This window comes from Chlorocebus sabaeus, chromosome 1 (assembly GCF_047675955.1).
Source record: "Chlorocebus sabaeus isolate Y175 chromosome 1, mChlSab1.0.hap1, whole genome shotgun sequence".
NCBI classification, from domain to species: Eukaryota; Metazoa; Chordata; class Mammalia; order Primates; family Cercopithecidae; genus Chlorocebus; species Chlorocebus sabaeus.
The window spans coordinates 72,952,901-72,973,782 of NC_132904.1; the positions used below are offsets into that span (position 1 = coordinate 72,952,901).

A 20,882-nucleotide genomic window follows, 5' to 3' on the forward strand; every position below is an offset into this window, starting at 1 on the left:
TTAGCTTGCATTCAGAGGCACTTAGAAATAAATTAGTATTGTAGAAGCATTGGAACGGTATTGTGGGGCAACTAGTTGTAAGTTGATGCATCAGTTTCATACTTAAAGGATAACATTTATTTAGTCTCCTTTTCCTTTTTTCCCCTTTAAAGAATGAATTTATCCTTATATTTGGGTGAAAGACCAAGTTACAGGTATGCAAATAGGTTATTATTATTTCAGGCTTTTTCTTGTATTTATTTCCAAATTGAAGCTCTCAATTATTCAGGGGCACATTATTCCATTTATGAATTAACCATGCCCCTTGCTTTCCTTCTCTTCCCCTCCTCCCCCTCCTAATACTGCCCACCCTTTAGCCATTTTGCTGCTTGGGAGTACTTCTAGTCAGAGGGTGGGAAGGGAGAGGAGGTGAAAATTTTAATTAGTCATTTTACTACTTGTTAGTTGTCCTGGAAAAGGTTTGGTGGAAGAATTTACAAGTATTTGCCAAAATATTTTTGGATAATATTTGAGTTTCTTTAATCTGTTTGACCTCTCCCTTTCCCTCCTCTCTCCATTAGCATGGATAATTGAGAGTTGGCTTTTATCTGCCTGTGTTTCCTCTTTTTTCTCTCCTTTATGATTTCTTTAATACATAAATTTCATTTTTTTGGAAAGAGTTTACTTCAGTGTATAAATTTGAGCTTCTTAGGTTTTTCTATATTCTTGTTTTAATATATTATTGTTTTAGTTGGATCAGATGTTTTATTTACTTGTTGAGCTCAAGGGGTCAGTGAGTGGGGATTGATGAGGAAGGAATAGATCTCTCATTCTTTTCGTCTCCTCTGCCCTCTTCCCCTCAGAAGTAGCAACAGAGCCTAGTTCCAAATATTATCTATAGGAGGGCTTCATACTCCAAGCCTAGAAAAACAACTAAAGGAATGCATCTGAACTGACTGCATTCTCTTTCTCCTCCCCTCCCCTCCCCCCACTCAAAATAGGAGTTTAGATCAGAAGGAATGTGGTTGAAAGGTGATGAGAAAGCTGAGAAGATTGAGCACAAAGGAGGGGGAAACAAAAGGAGTGGCATATCTGGGATCAAAGAAAAGCCTTTCTTGTGGCTTGAAACATAACACGTGTTTATTGTTTGGCACCAGGCTACTTATTAAGTTGTTTGATACTCTTAATTCAGTTTTTAATTACGTCAGAATGTTACAGTATTAACGCCTTGGATGTCCAGGAGCTTCAGATTTTTTAATTGGACCACTCTTGCCCATGTTGTCTCTAGATTGAGGAGAAAGTGGCTATCTGGAATTTCTGCTCTCTCAATCCTTTCCCCATCACTCAAACATTCACAGGATACTGCGTCAGTTTCTGTGTGAGGATGAGGATTTCTTACTGGTGCCTTGTACACCAAAGGATATGTGGGCCAAGGTAGTTTCATTAGTATAATCTTAGATTTCTCAGAAAAGGGACTGGAGCAAGGTTTCCCCTGTCATACTTAGTATAAATAGAGAGACATTCTTATACTCACACTAAGGTATCTCAGTGAATCCCTCCAGGAAGATGTTTAGTCTATAAAATCTAGTTTAGGTAACTTGTGTAACTAATGCATATTTACACTTACATCTTCATTACTAAGCAAATAGGAATTTCTGATCTAATTCTAACATGATACTTAATTTTTCACTCAAAGTTTGAGCATGTTTGCATGAGTAGAAATTTGGAAGATTTATAGATCTTTCTAAAAGTTGCAGTGGTGTCTTTTGCACTGCAAGTTTTGTCTTTTCAGTAGCATATGTTCATGTGCTTCAAATTATTAATCTTCCATAATTTCTGCCACTACTTAAACAATACACCAGGTAAGTGTAGATGTCACTTAATTTGTGTGGTAAACTATCACCAAGCAAGCTTATTGTGATATTCTAATAAACTGATAGCAAAATAAAAGTAAGCCAAGAATATGCTGAATAGCTTTTAGAATTTTTTCCTCTAACAATTAGCTTTTGTGTCTCTTTCTTGTTTGTACCATTCTTTGTTTCAAAACTAGCATCAACTTGGGGATTATATAATAACAAATTTGTGAGTGTTACTGAAGTTTTAGGAATTCCCCTTTCTTTTGTCTTAGGTAGGACTGTGTTAAACCATAAGGGAATTTACACATTTTCCACAGTAAGCCAACTGGATTCATCAGCTCTTAGAAATTCCTTTCTGAACTGAACTTAAATCCTTAAATTGTAAAAGTGATTTATTCCATTCATTGAAAGTTGGTAGTAATTCAACAGCAGTATCCAGTTGATATACATCAAAGGCAAAACCCATTTGAAAAATTTTATATTTTCTACTTATCTGTCAAATAATTTCAGTAGTATGATTATGCTGGTCGAAGGAGACATTTATTAGTTGTGTGACCTTAGGCAAGTTATTTGATGTCTCTGACTCAGTTTCCTCATCTGTAAAATGAAGGTAATAATACTACCAAATTCATAGGATTGAAGAGTTAATACATGTAATATGTTTAGAACAATCCTTGACATAAGTGCTTAATGATAACTATCATCATTACTACCATTATTATCATTATCATTATTCCACTGCCCACTAACAAGGGCTTTTATACTCTTATCTAAATCTGAGAATGCGTGGACATACAGAGTCTTAAACTCTAAGTTAGCTTGAGGAACCTATGGTTTCAAATGCAGAAATATTTCTGATTTAGTGAAGAGATTGATTATTTCTGAGTGAATTTTAAACTTCAGCACTAATCATTAGTCAGGGTCTTTCATGGAGCCAATTTAAGAGAAATGATACAACTACCTTTTGCTATTCCAACCTCTGGTTGAATTCTTGGGATGAAATTTGTTCAAGGAATTTAGGGTAGATAAACTGAGAGTGGTGTTTGCTTAGAGAGAGAGTTCAATTGTCTTAATTCCTTCTTAGAGTGAAGAGTGGTATAAATACATAAAAATAATGGCGCGTTTCTTCTAGTGTCCTTAGATCTAGTCTATTTTTAACAAGAAGGATAATAACAATACATTGTCAGTGACACATATGGTTATATATACAGTACTCTTCCATTCTTTTCTACTTAGGCTCCCTCGTTTACTGCCTCAGTTTCCCTTGTTTGAAAGCCTTAGAACCTCTCGCCATGCAGGCAGTTAGATAATTTTCAAAAGGTTCAGTGAATTCCATCCTTAATTAAGGAAAATCTGACTTTTAAAATTATAAGTGCTTATTACTTTCTTGGTGTTAATTATAAAATTAAGTTCTAAGTATTAGTTGAAATACTAGTTTTCATTAGTGATAGCAGATTTAAGTTAATGAAACCAAAGCCAATATATATTTAGAAGGCATAGGAAGATTTTTTGTAGTTTCATTTATGTTCATGATAAGATTCAGATTATAGAATAAACTGTGTAAGAACCTAAGTGTGTGACATTCCTTGAATTATAATTATTCATAATTTTGATCTTGCTTGCTTAAAATAAAGCCTCTCCTATTCCCTCAGGGCACTTTTTATAATTTAAAACGTTATATATGTTTGAGCATATATGTTTGATTTGTTTTTAGTGATTGAAAACCCTTGTAGCAGCGCTTTCTTTTTTGTTTAGTATGTCTGGACCTAATAGCTCTTCAGAATGGTCCATTGAAGGTCGTCGATTGGTACCACTGATGCCCCGGCTCGTTCCCCAAACCGCCTTTACTGTAACAGCTAATGCTGTTGCTAATGCAGCTATCCAGCACAACGCATCTCTTCCAGTGCCTGCAGAAACAGGAAGCAAGGAAGGTGAGTAGAAAAATATGCCTGTGTTAGAGAGTACTTCTCTTAGAATCTTCAATACAATTTCAAGAAAAGTTGTCTTATTTTTCATCTACTTATATTCAAGTGTTTAAAGGTTATGAAACATAGTAGGAAACTCTAATTCTGAAATTAGACTGCCAGATTTTTAGTTTTAGACAAAATTTAAGTCTCCCTTTTGTCGAAGGTGTGAATTATGTTAATCATCAAAATTGCAGAAACCTCGGAATGGATTTTTGATATCAGTGTGTCTTGTTAAAAATGAATAGAAGACCTTAATGGATGACATTAGAAAATAAATAAGGTAACAGAAGTCATTTAGCTGCTAAAAAATGATTTTGAACTGATAGCTTTAGAAAATAAAGCTCCGTTTTCATTTTCTGGAGTCAGTGATATATGCTACTTCTTTGTTCTGGTTAATGAATGTGCTGAATCCATTCCCTGGCAGAAGGGCTTTCTTATCATTATTTATCTAGTAATTGACACATGCTTTAAAAATCCTCCAATTCTCTAGAGACCACCAAGAGTAATATTAAATTTGACAGAACATATTTGGATTGACTCAAGTAGTTTAGTTTGATGTTGCATGACAATGACCCTAAAAACAATGCATTTGTCAGGTTACTCTGGGGAATTGTCTTTGCTTGCCTAGCAATGGCCATGGAACAGAGTAAGACCCTCTTTTTTATGCATGACAAGCTCTGTTTTAGGGTGAGAAAAGGTATATTTGGAGGAAGACAGTGTATAAACTTGGCCCCATTGAGTTCCTCCATCTACCAACCCTCAGGTAGAGTGGAAAGAATATAGAGTTTCCACTAGTCAAATCCATGTCTGAATATTAATTTGTCATTTCCTAGCTGTATGACCTCCAGCAAATTTGAGCTTCTGTGAGCCTTGGGTTCCTCATCTTTAAAATGAGAATGCGATATTGTGAGAATTAGTGAAGATGTATGGAAAGGATTTAGTGTGTGGTACTCAATAAATGATGCCTATAACCTATTCTTACTGTTGTTTAGCTGTATCCCTTCATTGAATGATAGGTTGAAATATGATTTTAGTTGAATTGTTGTGCTGCTTGGATGGCAATGACTAGTGAGTTGATTTGTAGAAAAGAATGTTACCTTGATTCTTCTTTAGTGGCCACGTTGGAAATTGCTAAGGTTAGGGAAAAATTATCCACCCATGTCATCGGTGCTGCTATTAGTATTAAAAGGGAATACAAGTAAGTGCCTGTTGTCCAACTCCTGCCATGAGTGAAAATTATTTTCATTTTTCTTAGTATAATTTTAAACTTTATTTCTTTGTAACTGCGTTTTTCTCCATCAGCAATGCCACCTGTTGACAAGCTGTTAAATACTTGAGAAAAAATCTATTTAAGTGATAATTTTCAGGAAAGGTTATTAATGCCTTTTAATCTGTGGACCTAATACCTAGTACTGGCCTCTGACTTCTGATCACATGAAAATGTTAAAATTGGCCTGCAATAAAAATACTTTTTTTGTATGCCTGGACAGTTTTGGTGAAAGTTAACAGCAAACTTTTTTATCGTTCCTTCAGTAGTGGTTTGCTATTCCTACACAAGTACCACGTCAACCCCAACCTCTACCCCTGTTCCAAGTGGCAGCATAGCAACGGTTAAGTCTCCAAGACCTGCCAGTCCTGCCTCCAATGTAGTTGTCTTGCCAAGTGGAAGTACTGTTTATGTCAAAAGTAAGTGATATTCTCAGTGTTATCAGGGCCGTCTTGGCTAAATGCTGCAGTCTAGGCTCTGATTAGACCTGCCTTCCTGGATTAAATCATTGGTCCACTAGCTGTTAGCAGGGTTAGTTTTTGAAGATTTTAAATAATTCCTTTCTTTACATATGACTAGGTATATATTGCTTTTTTAATCAGTTCTGGGGTTTGAGAAGTGACTTCATTTTTGTTCCCTGTGGGTAATCTGCCTTTGAACTGTGCTATCCTTAAGAATTCACTTTTTGATTGTCATGAAATAGAAATGTTGTGAATAGAAACTGAAGGCATGTGCTTATGTGATTTATTCAATATTTCTCCTATAATTTTAATCTTTGTAGTATTTTCTTAGATTATTTTACGGATTGTATTATCCAACTGTTAGATTCAGTGAAACATTTTAGAGAGCCTATCTTTATTTCTAATTGACTGTAATTTTTGAAGTTTCTTTCGTTTTTAGTTTTTAATTCCTTGATTCTACCCTATGAAGCAGTTTGGTGTCGTGCTCGTTTTTTTTTTCATTTTTTTGTTTTTAATTTCGGTTATGACAATGTTGCTTTGTATTTATTTATTTTTAATTTGTAAAGAAAAGGGGCCAGGCACAGTGGCTCACGCCTATAGTCCTAGCACTTTGGGAGGCCAAGGCGGGCAAATCATCTGAGGTCAGGAGTTCAAGACCAACCTGGCCAACCTGGTGAAACCCTGTCTACTAAAAATAAAAAATAAAAAAATAAAAAAATTTTAAAAAGCCAGCCATGGTGATACATGCCTGTAGGCCGAGCTACTCGGGAGGCTGAGACAGGAAAATCACTTGAACCTGGGAGGCAAAGGTTGCAGTGAGCTGAGATTGCACCACTGCACCACAGCCTGGGCGACAGAGCAAGACTCTGTCTCGAAAACAAGAAAAGTGGTTGATTTGGCTCACTACTCTGCTGGTTGGAAAGTCCAAGTTTGGGTGAGGATCTTATGCTACTTCAACTCATGGCAGAAAGTGGAAAGAGAGCAGGTGTATGCAGAGAGATCCCATGGTAGGAGAGGAAGTGAGAGACAGAAACTGAGGAAGCCAGAATCTTTTTAAATTTTTTATTTTTTGCTTTGTTTTTCCTATCAACTGGAGGTCATAATATTTGATTTTCACTTTTCTCAGTATAGTTATAAACTTGATTTCTTTGTAACTTAGAGGTAAAGTTTGCTGTTTTAGGTAGGAATTATTCTAGGTCTTTGTCGGCCCTGTTTAAATTAAGAGTTAAAAAATTGAAGAGGTAAGGGTTATATTTTATTACTAATTTCATGAGTCATGCTACATAATTGTTTATGTCTGCTCTGCAGAGATTTCCTATGTTAAGTTGCTATGTTTTATGTTTCTCATTTGATTTTTAAAAAGTCTGAAAAAACAGTTGAGGCTTTAGTTCCTAAAGAAAAAATGCAGAATAGGCCGGGCGCGGTGGCTCATGCCCGTAATCCCAGCACTTTGGGAGGCCGAGGTGGGCGGATCACGAGGTCAGGAGATTGAGACCATTCTGGCTAACACGGTGAAACCCCGTCTCTACTAAAAATACAAAAATTAGGCGGGCATGGTGGTGGGTGCCTGTAGTCCCAGCTACTCTTGAGGCTGAGGCAGGAGAATGGCGTGAACCCGGGAGGCGGAGCTTGCAGTGAGCCGAGATCGCGCCACTGCTCTTCAGCCTGGGCGACAAAGCGAGACTCCATCTCAAAAAAAAAAAAAAAACAAAAAAAAAAGAAAACAGAATCTAGGACTATAATTAAATTTGTATCTGATTTCTGCGGATTTAGCCAAGGTGGTCTTTTAAAATAACTGTAGAGACCTACTTTTTGGTCGTTTTTAAAGCACTAGGCTGGAGCCGGGCGCAGTGGCTCACGCCTGTAATCCCAGCACTTTGGGAGGCTGAGGTGGGTGGATCATTTGAGGTCAGGCATTCGAGACCAACCTGGCCAACATGGTGAAACTCTGTCTCTACCAAAAATACAGAAACTAGTCGGGTGTGGTGGCAGGCACCTGTAATCCCAGCTATTTGGGAGGCTGAGGCAGGAGAATCGCTTGAACCTGGGAGGCAGAGGTTACAGTGAGCTGAGATCGTGCCATATACTCTAGGCTGCTCAACAGAACAAGCCTCCATCTTAAAAAAATAATAATAAAAGAAAAGAAAAGACTAGGCCAGGCATGGTGGCTCGTGCCTATAATCCCAGCACTTTGGGAGGCCAGGGCGAGCAGATCACCTGAGGTCAGGAGTTTGAGACCAGTCTTGCAAACATGGTGAAACCTCATCTCTACTAAAAATACAAAAGAATTAGCCAGGTGTGGTGGCGGGTGCCTGTAATCCCAGCTACTTGGGAGGCTGAGGCTGGAGAATCACTTGAATCTGGGAGACAGAGGTTGTGATGAGCTGAGATCACATCATTGCACTGCAGCCTGGGCAACAGTGTGAGACTCCATCTCTTAAATAAATAAATAAGTAAAATACTGAAAGTGCATCTCAAACATGAAGAAACTATTTCACATAATATGTAGTTTTAAGTAACTGGAAGATTATTGCTTTATGCTCAGAAGTCATACCAACAACATTAGTTTGGGATATAATCATTTATTTACGTAACTTTGTATGTGCAAGGCACTATACTGGGAAAACAAACCAATAAGACTTAGTCATTACCCTCTAGGAGCCCCTTACTAATAGGAGATATGTAGACAGTCACATTGCCATCTGGTAAGTGGTACAGCTTAGGGGAGAGGTGGATTAGCTTTGCTTAGAGGAATAAGGGAAAGCTTCACTAAGGAGATGGCTTGTAGGATGATGATTGCAGAATGAAGAAGAGGTCATTGATGATAGGTGGTATTCCCCAAGGAACGATAGTATATGGATACTCAGAGATGGATAGAATGTGGTTAAGGTGGCTTTGGGGAATGGTGAGCAGTTCAGAATCCCAAGATTATAGGGGTACATGGGGTTGGATGTAACAGGTATTGTGTTCTTGGAAAGATATGGAGTCTTGAATGATATGGTAATGATTTTGTGCCTCATCTTGTAGGGAGATAAAAACTACTAAAGGATTTTAGGCAGTGCATAGGAATGATTAGATGTGAAATTTTGTAACTAGTTGTAGGATTGAGGTTAGATAGAAGTGGACAGACTGGAAGCATGGACATCTTTTAGGTGATTGTTGCCAAGATACAGGCAGGAGATAAGAAGGCCTGACGTGGCCATAGGTTTAAAGAAAGGAGGGAAGGCCAGGTATGGTGGCTCACACCTGTAATCTCAGCACTTTGGGAGGCTGAGGAGGGCGGATCACCTGAAGTCAGGAGTTCAAGACCAGCCTGGGCCAACATGGTGAAACCCTGTCTCTACTGAAAATATAAAAATTAGCTGACCATGGTGGTGGGTGCATGTAATCCCAGCTACTTGGAAGGCTGAGGCAGGAGAATCGCTTGTACATGGGAAGCAGAGGTTGCAGTGAGCTGAGATCACGCTACTGCACTCCAGCCTGGGCGACAGAGTGAGACTTTGTCTTAAAGAAAAGGAGGGAAGGCATTCAGAGACCACGTTTCTGAGGGAGGATTGATAGAACTTATTGGCTAATGGCTTAAGACGGAGAGAGGTCAAGGACGATATAAAGATTTTAAAAATAAAGTGTAAAATGCAAGATTAGTTTGGTATACATATAGCAGTATTGTCGTTGCCCTTCAGGTGTAAGCTGTTCAGATGAAGATGAAAAACCCAGAAAACGAAGGCGAACAAACTCTTCCAGCTCCTCTCCTGTTGTTCTAAAGGAAGTTCCAAAGGCCGTTGTTCCAGTCTCAAAGACGATCACTGTGCCTGTGAGTGGTAGTCCCAAGATGAGCAACATCATGCAGAGCATTGCCAACTCCTTACCACCCCACATGTCTCCTGTGAAAATAACCTTCACTAAACCGTCAACACAGACAACAAACACAACAACACAGAAGGTATGTGGTGGAGGGAGTCTGCCTGCCAATTGTTTCTTTCAGACAGTATGATTCAGATCTAATAAACATGCACTGAGTGCTTACTATGTGCTTGGCATTATGCTGGGGATGTTCATATCTTTTACTTTGTTTAATTCTCCAGATAAGGCTTTGGGATAGGTATTATTATTTCACTTTTGCAGATGAGGCTTTGTGATGTTAAATGACTTGCCTAATATGACACAGCTAGCCGATCTCTTCTAAGAATTGTGCTCTATTTTATCATTGTAATCCTATTTGGAAAAAAATTCAAATAGAAAAACAATTTTAACCTTTATTTGTATGACTTTCCCTGTAGGAACTCAGATTTTAATTTGCCAAAGTAGTAAAGTTGTCAGGTGTTTTATAGAAGAAAGGAAGGATATAATTAAGTGAATAACTTTTGTTATCTTCTTTTTAAATTCTTTGTATGCTATTATTAATTCATTCTTAAATTCTTCTCTAAATATGTTGAAGTCATTAGTATTTTGTCAGTTTCATGTTATTAGACCCCTCTGTCTTCCCACACTGATCTGGATGGACCATAATGGCTCTCTAGGCTTGTTGCACACCTATGTTTCTGGGATCTCTCCTTAACCATCATTCTGATCTTCTTTATTAGTTTCTTTGCTCATTTTGCTAGAGCATATCCTCCAGTAGCTACCTGCTGGTGTATGCGTGGATGGAAAGTAAATTTTTGGGGGCCTTGCGTGGTAGACTGCAAATTTCTTTATTCTACCTTCCCACTTTTTTTATGGTTTAACTAGGAAAAGTATTCTAGGTTGGAGGTCATTTTCCCTGTCAATTTTTGAAGGTGGTGTTGCTCTGTTGGCTTCCAGCTTCCATTATTGATTTTGGGAAGTCCAGTGCCATTCTAATTTCAGATCCTGTTTTTCTCTTTACAAACTTTCAATAACTTTCAGAATTCTGAAATTTCAAGGTAATGTTCCTTGGTGTGGGTCTTTATTTCATCCATTAGGTTGTATACTCAGCGGGCCCTTGTATTCTGAATATTTATGTCCATCAATTCTGATACATTTCTTGAGTTATTTATTTGGTTTGTCTCTGTTTTCTCTTTTTAGATCACCTGTTACTTGCCTATTGAACTGACTAGATTGATCCATTTATCTTTCTCGTTTTCATTTTCCATTTGTTTGCATTGTTTTCCTATTCTCATATAATGGTTAAAAGCCTATATTTTGGAATTGGACTTCCTGGATTCAGATCCCAGCTTTTGCCACTTACTAGCTATGTGACTGTGGGAAAACTAAACTCTCTACCTGAGTTTTCTCATCTATAAAACAGAGAAAACAATGTAATTATTTTATAGGACTTCTGGGTGTAAATACATGAAATAATATATGAAAAATAGTTAGAGCCTTGCACGTAGTAAATGCTCAGTATTTTTATTTTCTTTATCGTTTAATTTTATTTTTCACTACATTTATATAATTTTTCATTTTTGCTCTCATACTTTAAATTTCTAGTAACTCTTTCTCTCTGAAAGTTCCTTTAAAAAAAAAAGCATCCTGCTCTTTCATAGACGCATTGTATTCTCTTACCTAATGAGATTCATGACAATTTTTTAAATGTTTTCTTCTTTCGTGTTCTCTCTGTAAGTTCCTTTTATCTATTTGTTTTGATCTCTTTTATTTAGTTTTCTTAAGTGTCTGGCTGTCTGCTTACGAATGAAAATAGGCACTAAAAAGGTGACAGAAAGCTCTGTGTGTATGGGTGGGACATGCTGACTGGTGACTTTCATTGTAAATTGACCCAACTGGACTATTTTATTTTGTTCAGCAACATCCACTACCCCTTTACCGCCACCATTTGTCACTGTCTTTAGGGCTTTTGTTTGGACTGGTAGATTGCTCAGAAATATCCCAGTTTCCTACCTTGAGTAATATAAGCCTGGGTGGCAGTGTTTTGTTTGGGGGTTAAATGGAGGGAAAGGGCTGGGTGGGCTCACCATTCATGATATATATACTTCACTTAACTCCTCTGTTTTTAGCATAGTACCTGGCCTCTCGGATGTGCCTGATGTCATTAGATTTCTTTGTCAATCTCCCGCATGACACTAAATTCTTAGCCTTCCTTAGAATGGGAGAGAATAACTAGGGATCTAAATGGTTCTTAAATAGATTTTCAACTAATTTTCCTCTCTTTAGTTGCACGTTTATCCCCACTTGAGAAGTATCTGGTGTTCTCAATTCCTGAGTCTTTCTGAGGCTCACAAATGCAGGTTGCCTTATTTTTTGTTATTGTTTACTACGTTAGGTTTTTACTTTCTTGGATATGCTTAATCCATTCCTATTTGTCTGTTTTTCAGTTTCCAAACTTTATAGCTGTTGTCTCCTTTTTGTTTTGACCTTACAGGTTTATGTGCCATTTCCCTTTTTAAAAAACAATCCCCTCATGCTATTTTAGAGGGATTTTGGGGAAGGAGTTTAGGTAAATTGTGTGGTCTTTCAACCTTTGAATCTTTATTCCTGTGATAACTTCCCCTTAAAGAACCTCCTCGAGTTTCCTGCAAAGATGTCATTATATAATATATTAAAAATTATCATTATTTTCTTAGTAACTAGAAATGATAATGAGCTGATCTGTGGGATGTAATTCTATTTTCAGTCTGAAGATGAGGGATTATGGTATGGTATTAGAATCAAACAAAAACGTTTAGAGTCAGGAGTCCTGGGTTGGAACCCTAGCTCTTCTAGTATGACCTAAATAAATTAGTCTTTCTAAATCTGTTCACTCATATTTATGAGATGAGAATGATGTCATCTTAGGACATTATTGCAAGGATTAAATGAGATTGGATATTTAAAGAGCAACATAAGGTATGTATTCAACAATTGTTGGTTCCTTCCCTTGCAGGTATTTTATGTAATACAGAGTTTTGTTTATTTACACTGTTGATTAATAGCTGTTCCAGATAAATGAATTCATCACTTCATTGAATTCATTCCCTTCATATATAGAAATTAACTATTTTTGATGACTTCTTAAGTTTTATACTGAAGATAATTTTTACATTTTTATTTGATGACTCCAAGACAATCTTTCTGAATGTCACTTTTTATATGCTATTATAGTTATTGCTTTCTAAGCTGGCCCTGTATTAGGTGGCATCATTCTGCTCTACCCTGAATTTTTAAGTCTGCTTACTTAAATGTTTTTACTGCCTTTGTTGCTGGATCTTATTTTCTCAGTAATTCTTCTCTCTTCCCCGCTTCTTGTCTACCCTTTTAATTTGGTATTTGAGAAATAGTAAAGCAAAGCAATAGCTAAAAGACTACCTACCTCCCATCCATATCCTTCTATTCCCGTACTCTGTTTTATTGTTATTCATTATACTTATAACTAGTTGATATTATATTGCAAAGTTGTTTATCTTCTATTTCTCCCAGGGACTATAAGCTGCTAAGGGTAGAGACTTTGTCTTATTCTTCATTATTTCCTAGTATTTAGAATAGTACCTGGCATGTAGTAAGTGCTAATTAATGTTTGTTGAATGAGTAACTTAATTAATGAACAAATAGATGTATCTGGTTCCAATACTGGCTTAGCGACCACCCTTGAGCCTGTTTCTTTATAAAATAAAGATGATCATAGGCCAGGTGTGGTGGCTCACACCTGTAGTCCCAGCACTTTGGGAGACCAAGGCAGACGGATCACCTGAGGGTGGGAGTTCGAGACCAGCCTGATCAACATGGAGAAACTCCGTTCCTACTAAAAATACAAAATTAGCTGGGCATGGGGGCGGATGCCTGTAATCCCAGCTACTCAGGAGGCTGAGGCAGGAGAATTGCTTGAACCCGGGAGACAGAGGTTGCAGTAAGCCGAGATCATGTCATTGCACTCCAGCCTGGGAAACAGGAGTGAAACTCCATCTCAAAAAAAGAAAAAAAAAAAAAGAAAATACTTAACATAGTACATACAGTGAATGCGCAGTAAATGTCACCTAATACTATTAACTTTTCAGTCTTCTTTGTTAGACTAAGCTAAAAATACGTGTAGTAGATGAGGGCTCAGTGAAGTTTGTGAACTTTTTTTAAGTTCATTGACTTTACCATATATTTATTTTTATTTTTTTTTCTTCTGAATTTTCAATTGAGAATGGATAGTTGAGGTTTTCAGACTTGTGATATTTATAAAAGGGCTTATTTATCTGCCAAGTTATATATGAGCCATACCATGAGAGTTCAGGTTTAGAACCTTAGATTTGTCTTACTGTGGTTAAAAAAACAAATGTTTAAAACAAATTAAATTAAAAATAAGACTCATTCATTCCACAAATATTTATTGAGCACCTACTATGTTCCAGATGTAAAACTGTACTCTTTTACTTCATGTGTACTCAATGCCATTACTTTTATCATTTTATGGACAAGCCAATATGGGTAGGACTAATAAATGTTCTTGGAGTTTTATGTTTTCCTCTTGCTTGGGTAATTGGATTTTTCTGAAATCTATCCAAGGCTGTCGCCATCATTGCATTCACCTTGGATTTGTCACAAATCCTGTATAAGGCAACTTAGGAATTATTTAGGTGAAGTGATTTTTATATTAAGTATAATTATTTATGAATTTGTGGACTTTATTCAAATTCAAATAGGTAATATATTTTCAGGGTAGACACATTTCCACCTGTGTTAATGTGGTGCCTTCATTTTAAATATAACATTGATGCAGCACTTATATATCAAAGCAGCAGAATTTAGCTTTATGCCTTCATGTGCTTGATTGATATTTTTCATTTTGTCCTTAGGGTGCAAGTCCCAGCACTCTTAAGGAGTTTTTGTGAGTGCTAGAAGGTCAGTAATTTGAATTATGGCCTGAATAAACACTGTTTGGTTCACTTGGTTTTAAACCCCTGTACTTCCCCCTATTGTAATGAGTAACTTTAAAGTGCAAGTAGGTTTCCTCCAAGGTGGATCTCTAATGAAGGATAACTTCTTTTCAGATCAGAAATCATCTTGCAGACTGAAATCTCAAACTAGATTTTATCATTTGTATCTGTAACCTAAAATGTGCTCTTAAAGACTCTAGATTCATTTTGCTGAAGTTTTGTCTTAATGTTAAAGCCTACATGTATACTCTAATTCTGAAATTGCAAATATTTGGTACAAGTGTGAATGCTTCCCTTGCCCTTGCCCATGACAGACATTGCTAATTAACTGTGGCATACTTTCCTGCTAAGCGTTGGTGAATTCTTATCTGTGCCTCAGAGTCCTTATAAGCATTGTACTCCAGGAGGCTGCTACAATTAGTTCAGAACCGGCAAAAGTGAACCCTAATTGCCATTGCTACTCTAATGGTTTGGCTGTGGCAGCAGCTGTGAATTCTTTGGATTCTCAGAGGTATCAGAATTTGGGGAAAAAATAAGAAAAGTTTTAAGTGAAACAAAGTATATTGAAATACATTTTCAGATTGATTTGATGTATAATGCCTTTACTGATATCCTTTTCACATTTATTAAGTAGTAGTAATAAGCTACTAAGTACCGTTTGTTGACTGCCAAATATTGACCACCTGCTATGTGCCTAGCACTATGTCAGATGCTTAACATTATTATATCGTTTAATCCTTGTAATGACTTTGCAAGGTAGGTATTATTATCCCCATTTTATAGATGAAAATCAGAGTGCAGAGATTCCAACATGTCCAGGGGCCTGCCATTTTTAAGTGGCAGAGGCAGGATCTAAGTTCAGGTTCATTTGACTCCTAAACTTGTGGTCTTTTTACCATATTGGTCTATTTCTCAGTTGGTATCATGGTTGATTGTTGTTTTCTAATAATGCTAGATAGGTGTTTGCTGATCAAGTCTATCTATAAATATGCTGGTTGACTCTGTATAGGTGTTTGCTGATCTTATGTATCTTTCTTGATGCCTCAAATAATTAACAAACTCCTTAAAGTAATGGACAAGTACTTATATCTTGTAATTCTCTGTAACACTGGATAAGTACTTATATTTTGTAATTCTCTGTAACACCCAAAGTGTATAATAATAATGTTATGGTCAGAGCTTCTTTGAGATGTAGATCCTGAGTACAGACATATTTAGTAAATTTTGACTGACTAACTTCCGGCCTTCTTTAGAAGGGATATAAAAATGAAAAAGAATTTTCCCTTAAATTCTTTAGATTTTTCAAAACAGTTTTTCTTTTCTAGGTAGGTACAAATAATGTCATTTAAAGAGGAAGGAGATAATCTGCTGTGTTTTGGGTTTTACTGTACCACCCCAGAATAAAAATGTGATACTACAGACTTTTAAATAATTTTTGTGTTCTCATTTGTAAAATGGGGATAATAATAGTACATGTGTCATGGAATTGTTGGGAGATTTAAATAAGCCGATACATACTAGCCCTAGGAGCTATTCTTGATTCTGTTCTTTTCCTTAACCCTGCCATTTCCATTCATCAACAAATCCTATTCTCTCTACTTTTCAAAATAATCTGACTCTGATCTCTTCTCTTTTTTTCTACTACTAACAGTCCAGCGCAAGCAGCCTCTATCATTTTTGCCTGGTCTGATGCAATAGTTTAACTAGTCTCACTGTTTCCCCTCTTGCCTCTTATCATGTAGCAGCTAGAGTGATCTTTTAAAACATACATCAAATTTTGTTTTTCTTCCTACTTAAAATCTTCCTGTGGCTTTCTATTATACTTAGTATAAAAATCTAAATTCTGCATTTAATGTAGCCTCTGCTTGCTTTTCCAATTCCTCTTTGCCCTATGTGCTTTTTGCTACACTACCTTCCTTTCTGTTTTTAAATTTATCAAGCTACTTCTGACATTAGGTCCTTTCCTTCATACTATTCTCTCTGTCTGGAATGATTTGTCACTAAATCATCTACAGTTTTCCAGTTATACTGGCAAAACCTTGACATCTCTTTCCTGCCTCTCTTTTTCTCCATTCTTCATTTCAACATACAAGCAAATACTGTTGGCTTTACCTTTGCAGTGTATTCAGAATCTGTTCACTTTTTACCTCCTTCTGCCACAGATACTTTGGTCACCATCATCCCTGCCTGGTTTGTTACAGGAGCTTCTTAATTTGTCTCCCTGTTTCTACCTTCATTGCCCTACTGTACTTTTTACCTAACAGGTAATGATTTTTTTAAAAATGGACTTTATTTTTTAAAACAGTTGTAGATTTACAAAAAAATTGAGAAGATAGTACAGAGAGTTCTCATATACTCTGCACCTAGTTTTCTTGTTCTCTTTGTTTCGTTTTGTTTTTTACCCGCTTCCTGAGAAGTCTTTATTCTGAACATTTTACATTGGTGTGATACATTGTTATAGCTAATGAACAGTATTAATACATTGATGTTAAAATTAAGTCCATGGTTTATTCATATTTCCTTGTTTTTTACCTATTGTCTTTTTCTGTTCCAGGATACCATATTATATTTAGTTGTCGTTTCTCCTTAGGCTCCTCTTGATTCCTCTTTACTGTGAAAGTTTCTCAGACTTTCCTTTTTTTGATGACCTTGACAGTTTTGAGGAGTACTGGTCAAGTATCTTGTAGATACCCCAACTATTAGAATTTGTTGTTCTTCTCATGATTAGACTATGATTATGGGCTTTTGGACAGAAGACCTCAGAGAGAAAGTACCTTTTTCATCACATCACATAAAGGGTATATACTGTCAACACGCTCTTACATGGTTTAGTCCTCCATTACTTCTCTGCAGTTGTCTACTACTACTTTGTACCCTATACATTTCTATCCCGTTCACTAGATCTTTGAAGTTTCTTGAACATACCAAGCTTGCTTCTGCTTTAGGGCCTTTGTATTTGCTGCTCACTGTGCCGATGGATGGTCTTCTGGGTAGCACCATGGTTCATATCCCTACTTCCTTCTGGTTTCTGCTCATATGTCACCTTACTGAGAGGTCTTTATTGAATACATTACTTAAAAAATCATACAGTGCTCCCATCATTCTTTATTCTCCTACCATACTTTTTTTGTCTCTTCCATTTGTCTCTACATGACATATACTTAGTTTTCTGTTTATTTCTCTCCCACTACTAAAATGTAAGCTACTTGAAGGTATGAACTTTGTTTCTTTTGTTCATTCTTCTATTCTCCAGCGTCTAGGACCATGCCTGGCACATAGTAGGCGCTCAATAAATATTTATAAACAAATGAATGTTTAAATTACTTTCTAGAAAGAGTGTGTCAGTTTATACTCCCTAAGTAATATGCTGAATTGTCTACTTTGCTGTATCTTATACAGCATTGATGTTATCTTTTAAAATATTTGATTTGTAAAATTGTTGCATTTAAGTACATTTTGATGATTACTAGTAAAGGACATTTTTAATATATTTTTAGTTGTATATTCTCTGTTGAATTGCTTCTTCGTTTTTCATAAGCTATTTTTGAATTGTATGTAGTTAACTGTGAGTGTAGATACATTCGTAGTATAGTAGGTACATAAAAATAACTTATTTTTTATTCCTTAGGTTATTATAGTCACCACATCACCAAGCTCAACCTTCGTGCCCAACATTCTCTCCAAATCCCATAACTATGCAGCAGTCACTAAGCTTGTACCAACGTCAGTCATTGCTTCTACAACCCAGAAGCCTCCAGTGGTTATAACTGCTTCACAGTCCTCTCTGGTCAGTAATAGCAGCAGTGGCAGCAGCAGTTCTACACCATCACCTATTCCTAATACAGTTGCAGTAACAGCTGTGGTATCCTCTACACCATCTGTGGTCATGTCAACAGTAGCACAAGGTGAGTGCTGTTTCACAATTTAATTCTGTCACAGTTGCTATATGGAATTTTGAAGAAAACTTGGTGGATGTGTTTTTCTGCTTTGGATATGAAGGTCCCTACTCTTAGACCCAAGATCACCACCCCATGTACCCCAGTTTGAGAATGTCAAGATGGTAGGTGATTCCATTTTCTTTTATTAATATGCTTGCCCCAAGTTGTTTTGCCCAGTACCTAATGACCTGGGCTGCTAACATTTACAAAATGTAGGTTAAATCTTGTCACAATAAATTTCAAAGGGCTATACAAATATATTTAATATAATGAAATTTTTAAATGAGAAATTTGAAATTATATTACCGTAGGTTCTTCAGAGGAAACATCAAGTACACAACCTCTTCAAAGTAAATGATAAGTAGTAGGAGGAAGAAGACGGTTTCAAGGATATGCCATTTGCCTTTTCTTCAGTTTCCTACATTTTTCTTTTCTTTTTCTTACATTTTTCTTTTTTTGTTGTTGAGACAGGGTCTTGCTCTGTCACCCAGGCTGAAGTGCAGTGGAGCAATCTTGGCTCACTGCAACCTCCACCTGCCGGGCCTAAGTGATCCTCCCACCTCAGCCTTCTGAGTAGCTGGGACCACAGGCACACACCACCATACCCCACTATTTTTTTTGTATTTTTGGTAGAGATGGAGTCTTGCCATGTTGCCCAGGCTGGTCTGGAACTCCTGAGTTCAGGCAATCCACCCACCTCAGCCTCCCAAAGTGCTGGTTTTACAGGCACCAGCCACTGCGCTCCGCTAGTCTCCTAAATTTTTCTGTATGGATAGATGATGGAAATATTAACTGAAGAGCAACTGAGACCTGAACTCAAGGGCAATTGCTGCTTAATAGCAGAGGAGACTGGGCGCAGTGGCTCACGCCTGTAATCCCAGCACTTTGGGAAGCGGAAGCAGGCAAATCACTTGAGGTCAGGAGTTCAAGAACAGCCTGGCCAACATGGTGAAACCCTGTCTCTACTAAAAAAATACAAAAATTAGCCAGGCATGGTAGTGCATACCTGTAATCCCAGCTACTCGGGAGGCTGAGGCGGGAGAATCATTTGAACCCGGGAGGCAGAGATTGTAGTGAGCTGAGATTGCTCCTCTGCGCTCCAGCCCTGGTGACAGAGCAAGACCCTGTCTTAAAAAAAAAAAGGCAAAGAAAAGGAAATGTGGAAACCTCAGTTCCATTTTAGCTTAGTTTCCTAATACCTTTGTGTTCCTCCCATATGAAAGACAAATAGCATATTGTCAGAAACTTCCTTTTTTCAGTGTTGGTTCGTCTTAAGAGAGTGATCAGAGGGAAGCATATATTATGTAGAATTCATACCCATATTTATAGTCTATTAAATGGAGCTTAGAAGCAATAGAAGGGTACTTGGTATTAATTTTCATTGAGTTTTATGTGAATAATATATAACTCAAGACAGATTGGGGCTTGGAAATATTCTAGTTTATGAACTAGGCGTGAATGCAAGCACTCGAGTAGGAAAACAGTGTCTTGATTGCTTTAATGATGTGTTGTGTGTTTTATGTAACTGTAAGCAAGGAAGAGATTACATAGATATGATGCAGTCACTGTTTCTTCACTCTGCAGATGTTATATAGTAGGATATGGGAGCATTTGTCATTTTCTGATTCTGATGCCCTTTTAATGTCTCAATCAATGACAAGAAGTAGCAGTCTTCAAATTTCCTTTTGTTGGAATTAAAAAAAAATTCCAACGTTTCTATTTATACAGCAGTGAATGAGAATATAGTCCTGTTAAATACAGAAATATTTATTTTTTGAGTTAGAGTCTCCCTCTGTCACCCAGGCTAGAGTGTAGTGGCGTGATTTTGGCTCACTGCAACCTCCGCCTCCCGGGTTCAAGCAATTCTCCTGCCTCAACCACCCCAGTAGCTGGGACTACAGGTGTGTGCTACCAAGCCTGGCTAATTTTTGTATTTCTACTAGAGGCAGTGTTTTGCCATGTTGCCCAGGCTGGTCTTGAACTCCTGGCCTCTAGAGATCCCCCCCACTTCAGCCTACCAAAGTGCTGGGATTACAGGTGTGCATCCTCATGCCTGGCCTAAATATAAAAATAATTTTTATACAGAAAATTTGTTTAAAATGTTGGTTACAAACATGTTCCGAATTCACCATTTTATCATTTGAAGGTTGAGAGAAGGAAAGGCCACCTGACTCCTCACTGGACTGATGCGTGTATCAACCCTAATAGGAATTATCATCTATTGATAGTTGTTTCTCTCTGCCAATACTCATCAAACAGTTTGCTGGTTTTACTGTATTAGAAAGATTGCAGTTTTTCTAAGATAGATGTTACTATTTGAGGTAAGAGATATTTCTCTTGGTTACTAATAAAATATCTTTAAGCAAAATGAATATTCCAGGCTTCTATTTTTCATTCTTAATTTTCTCCAGGTAGCCACTGAATCTTTTAGGAAGTTAGGACTTTCTTCATTTTCTCCTTTGTTTCTTAGCATTCTACGTCTGTTTGAGTCTTAAGTAATTATAGGGGAGCTGGAAGTGACATCTCAGAGATTTCTCTTAAAGTCACTGGAAGTTAATAGAGAATGAAGGATGTGAAAGTAAACTCTGAATATACTCAAGT

The 20,882-nt window shown here is 37.0% G+C and overlaps 1 protein-coding gene across 12 annotated transcripts in view; it reads left to right on the top strand.

Annotated features, from left to right (window-relative positions):
* The window catches only part of EMSY (EMSY transcriptional repressor, BRCA2 interacting), a 105,922-nt gene that overhangs the window by 11,100 nt on the left and 73,940 nt on the right, over nt 1–20,882 (top strand). For 4 of the 12 annotated variants that reach the window (XM_038005446.2, XM_008020199.3, XM_008020203.3 and 1 more), the window contains exons 5-9: nt 153–194; nt 3,591–3,766; nt 5,336–5,488; nt 9,214–9,473; nt 17,972–18,248. In XM_038005446.2, coding sequence (XP_037861374.1) covers nt 153–194; nt 3,591–3,766; nt 5,336–5,488; nt 9,214–9,473; nt 17,972–18,248 — 908 coding nt within the window. The remainder of the gene's footprint in view (nt 1–152; nt 195–3,590; nt 3,767–5,335; nt 5,489–9,213; nt 9,474–17,971; nt 18,249–20,882) is intronic. The other 8 variants (XM_008020201.3, XM_008020204.3, XM_008020212.3 and 5 more) reach the window with 5 other exon arrangements.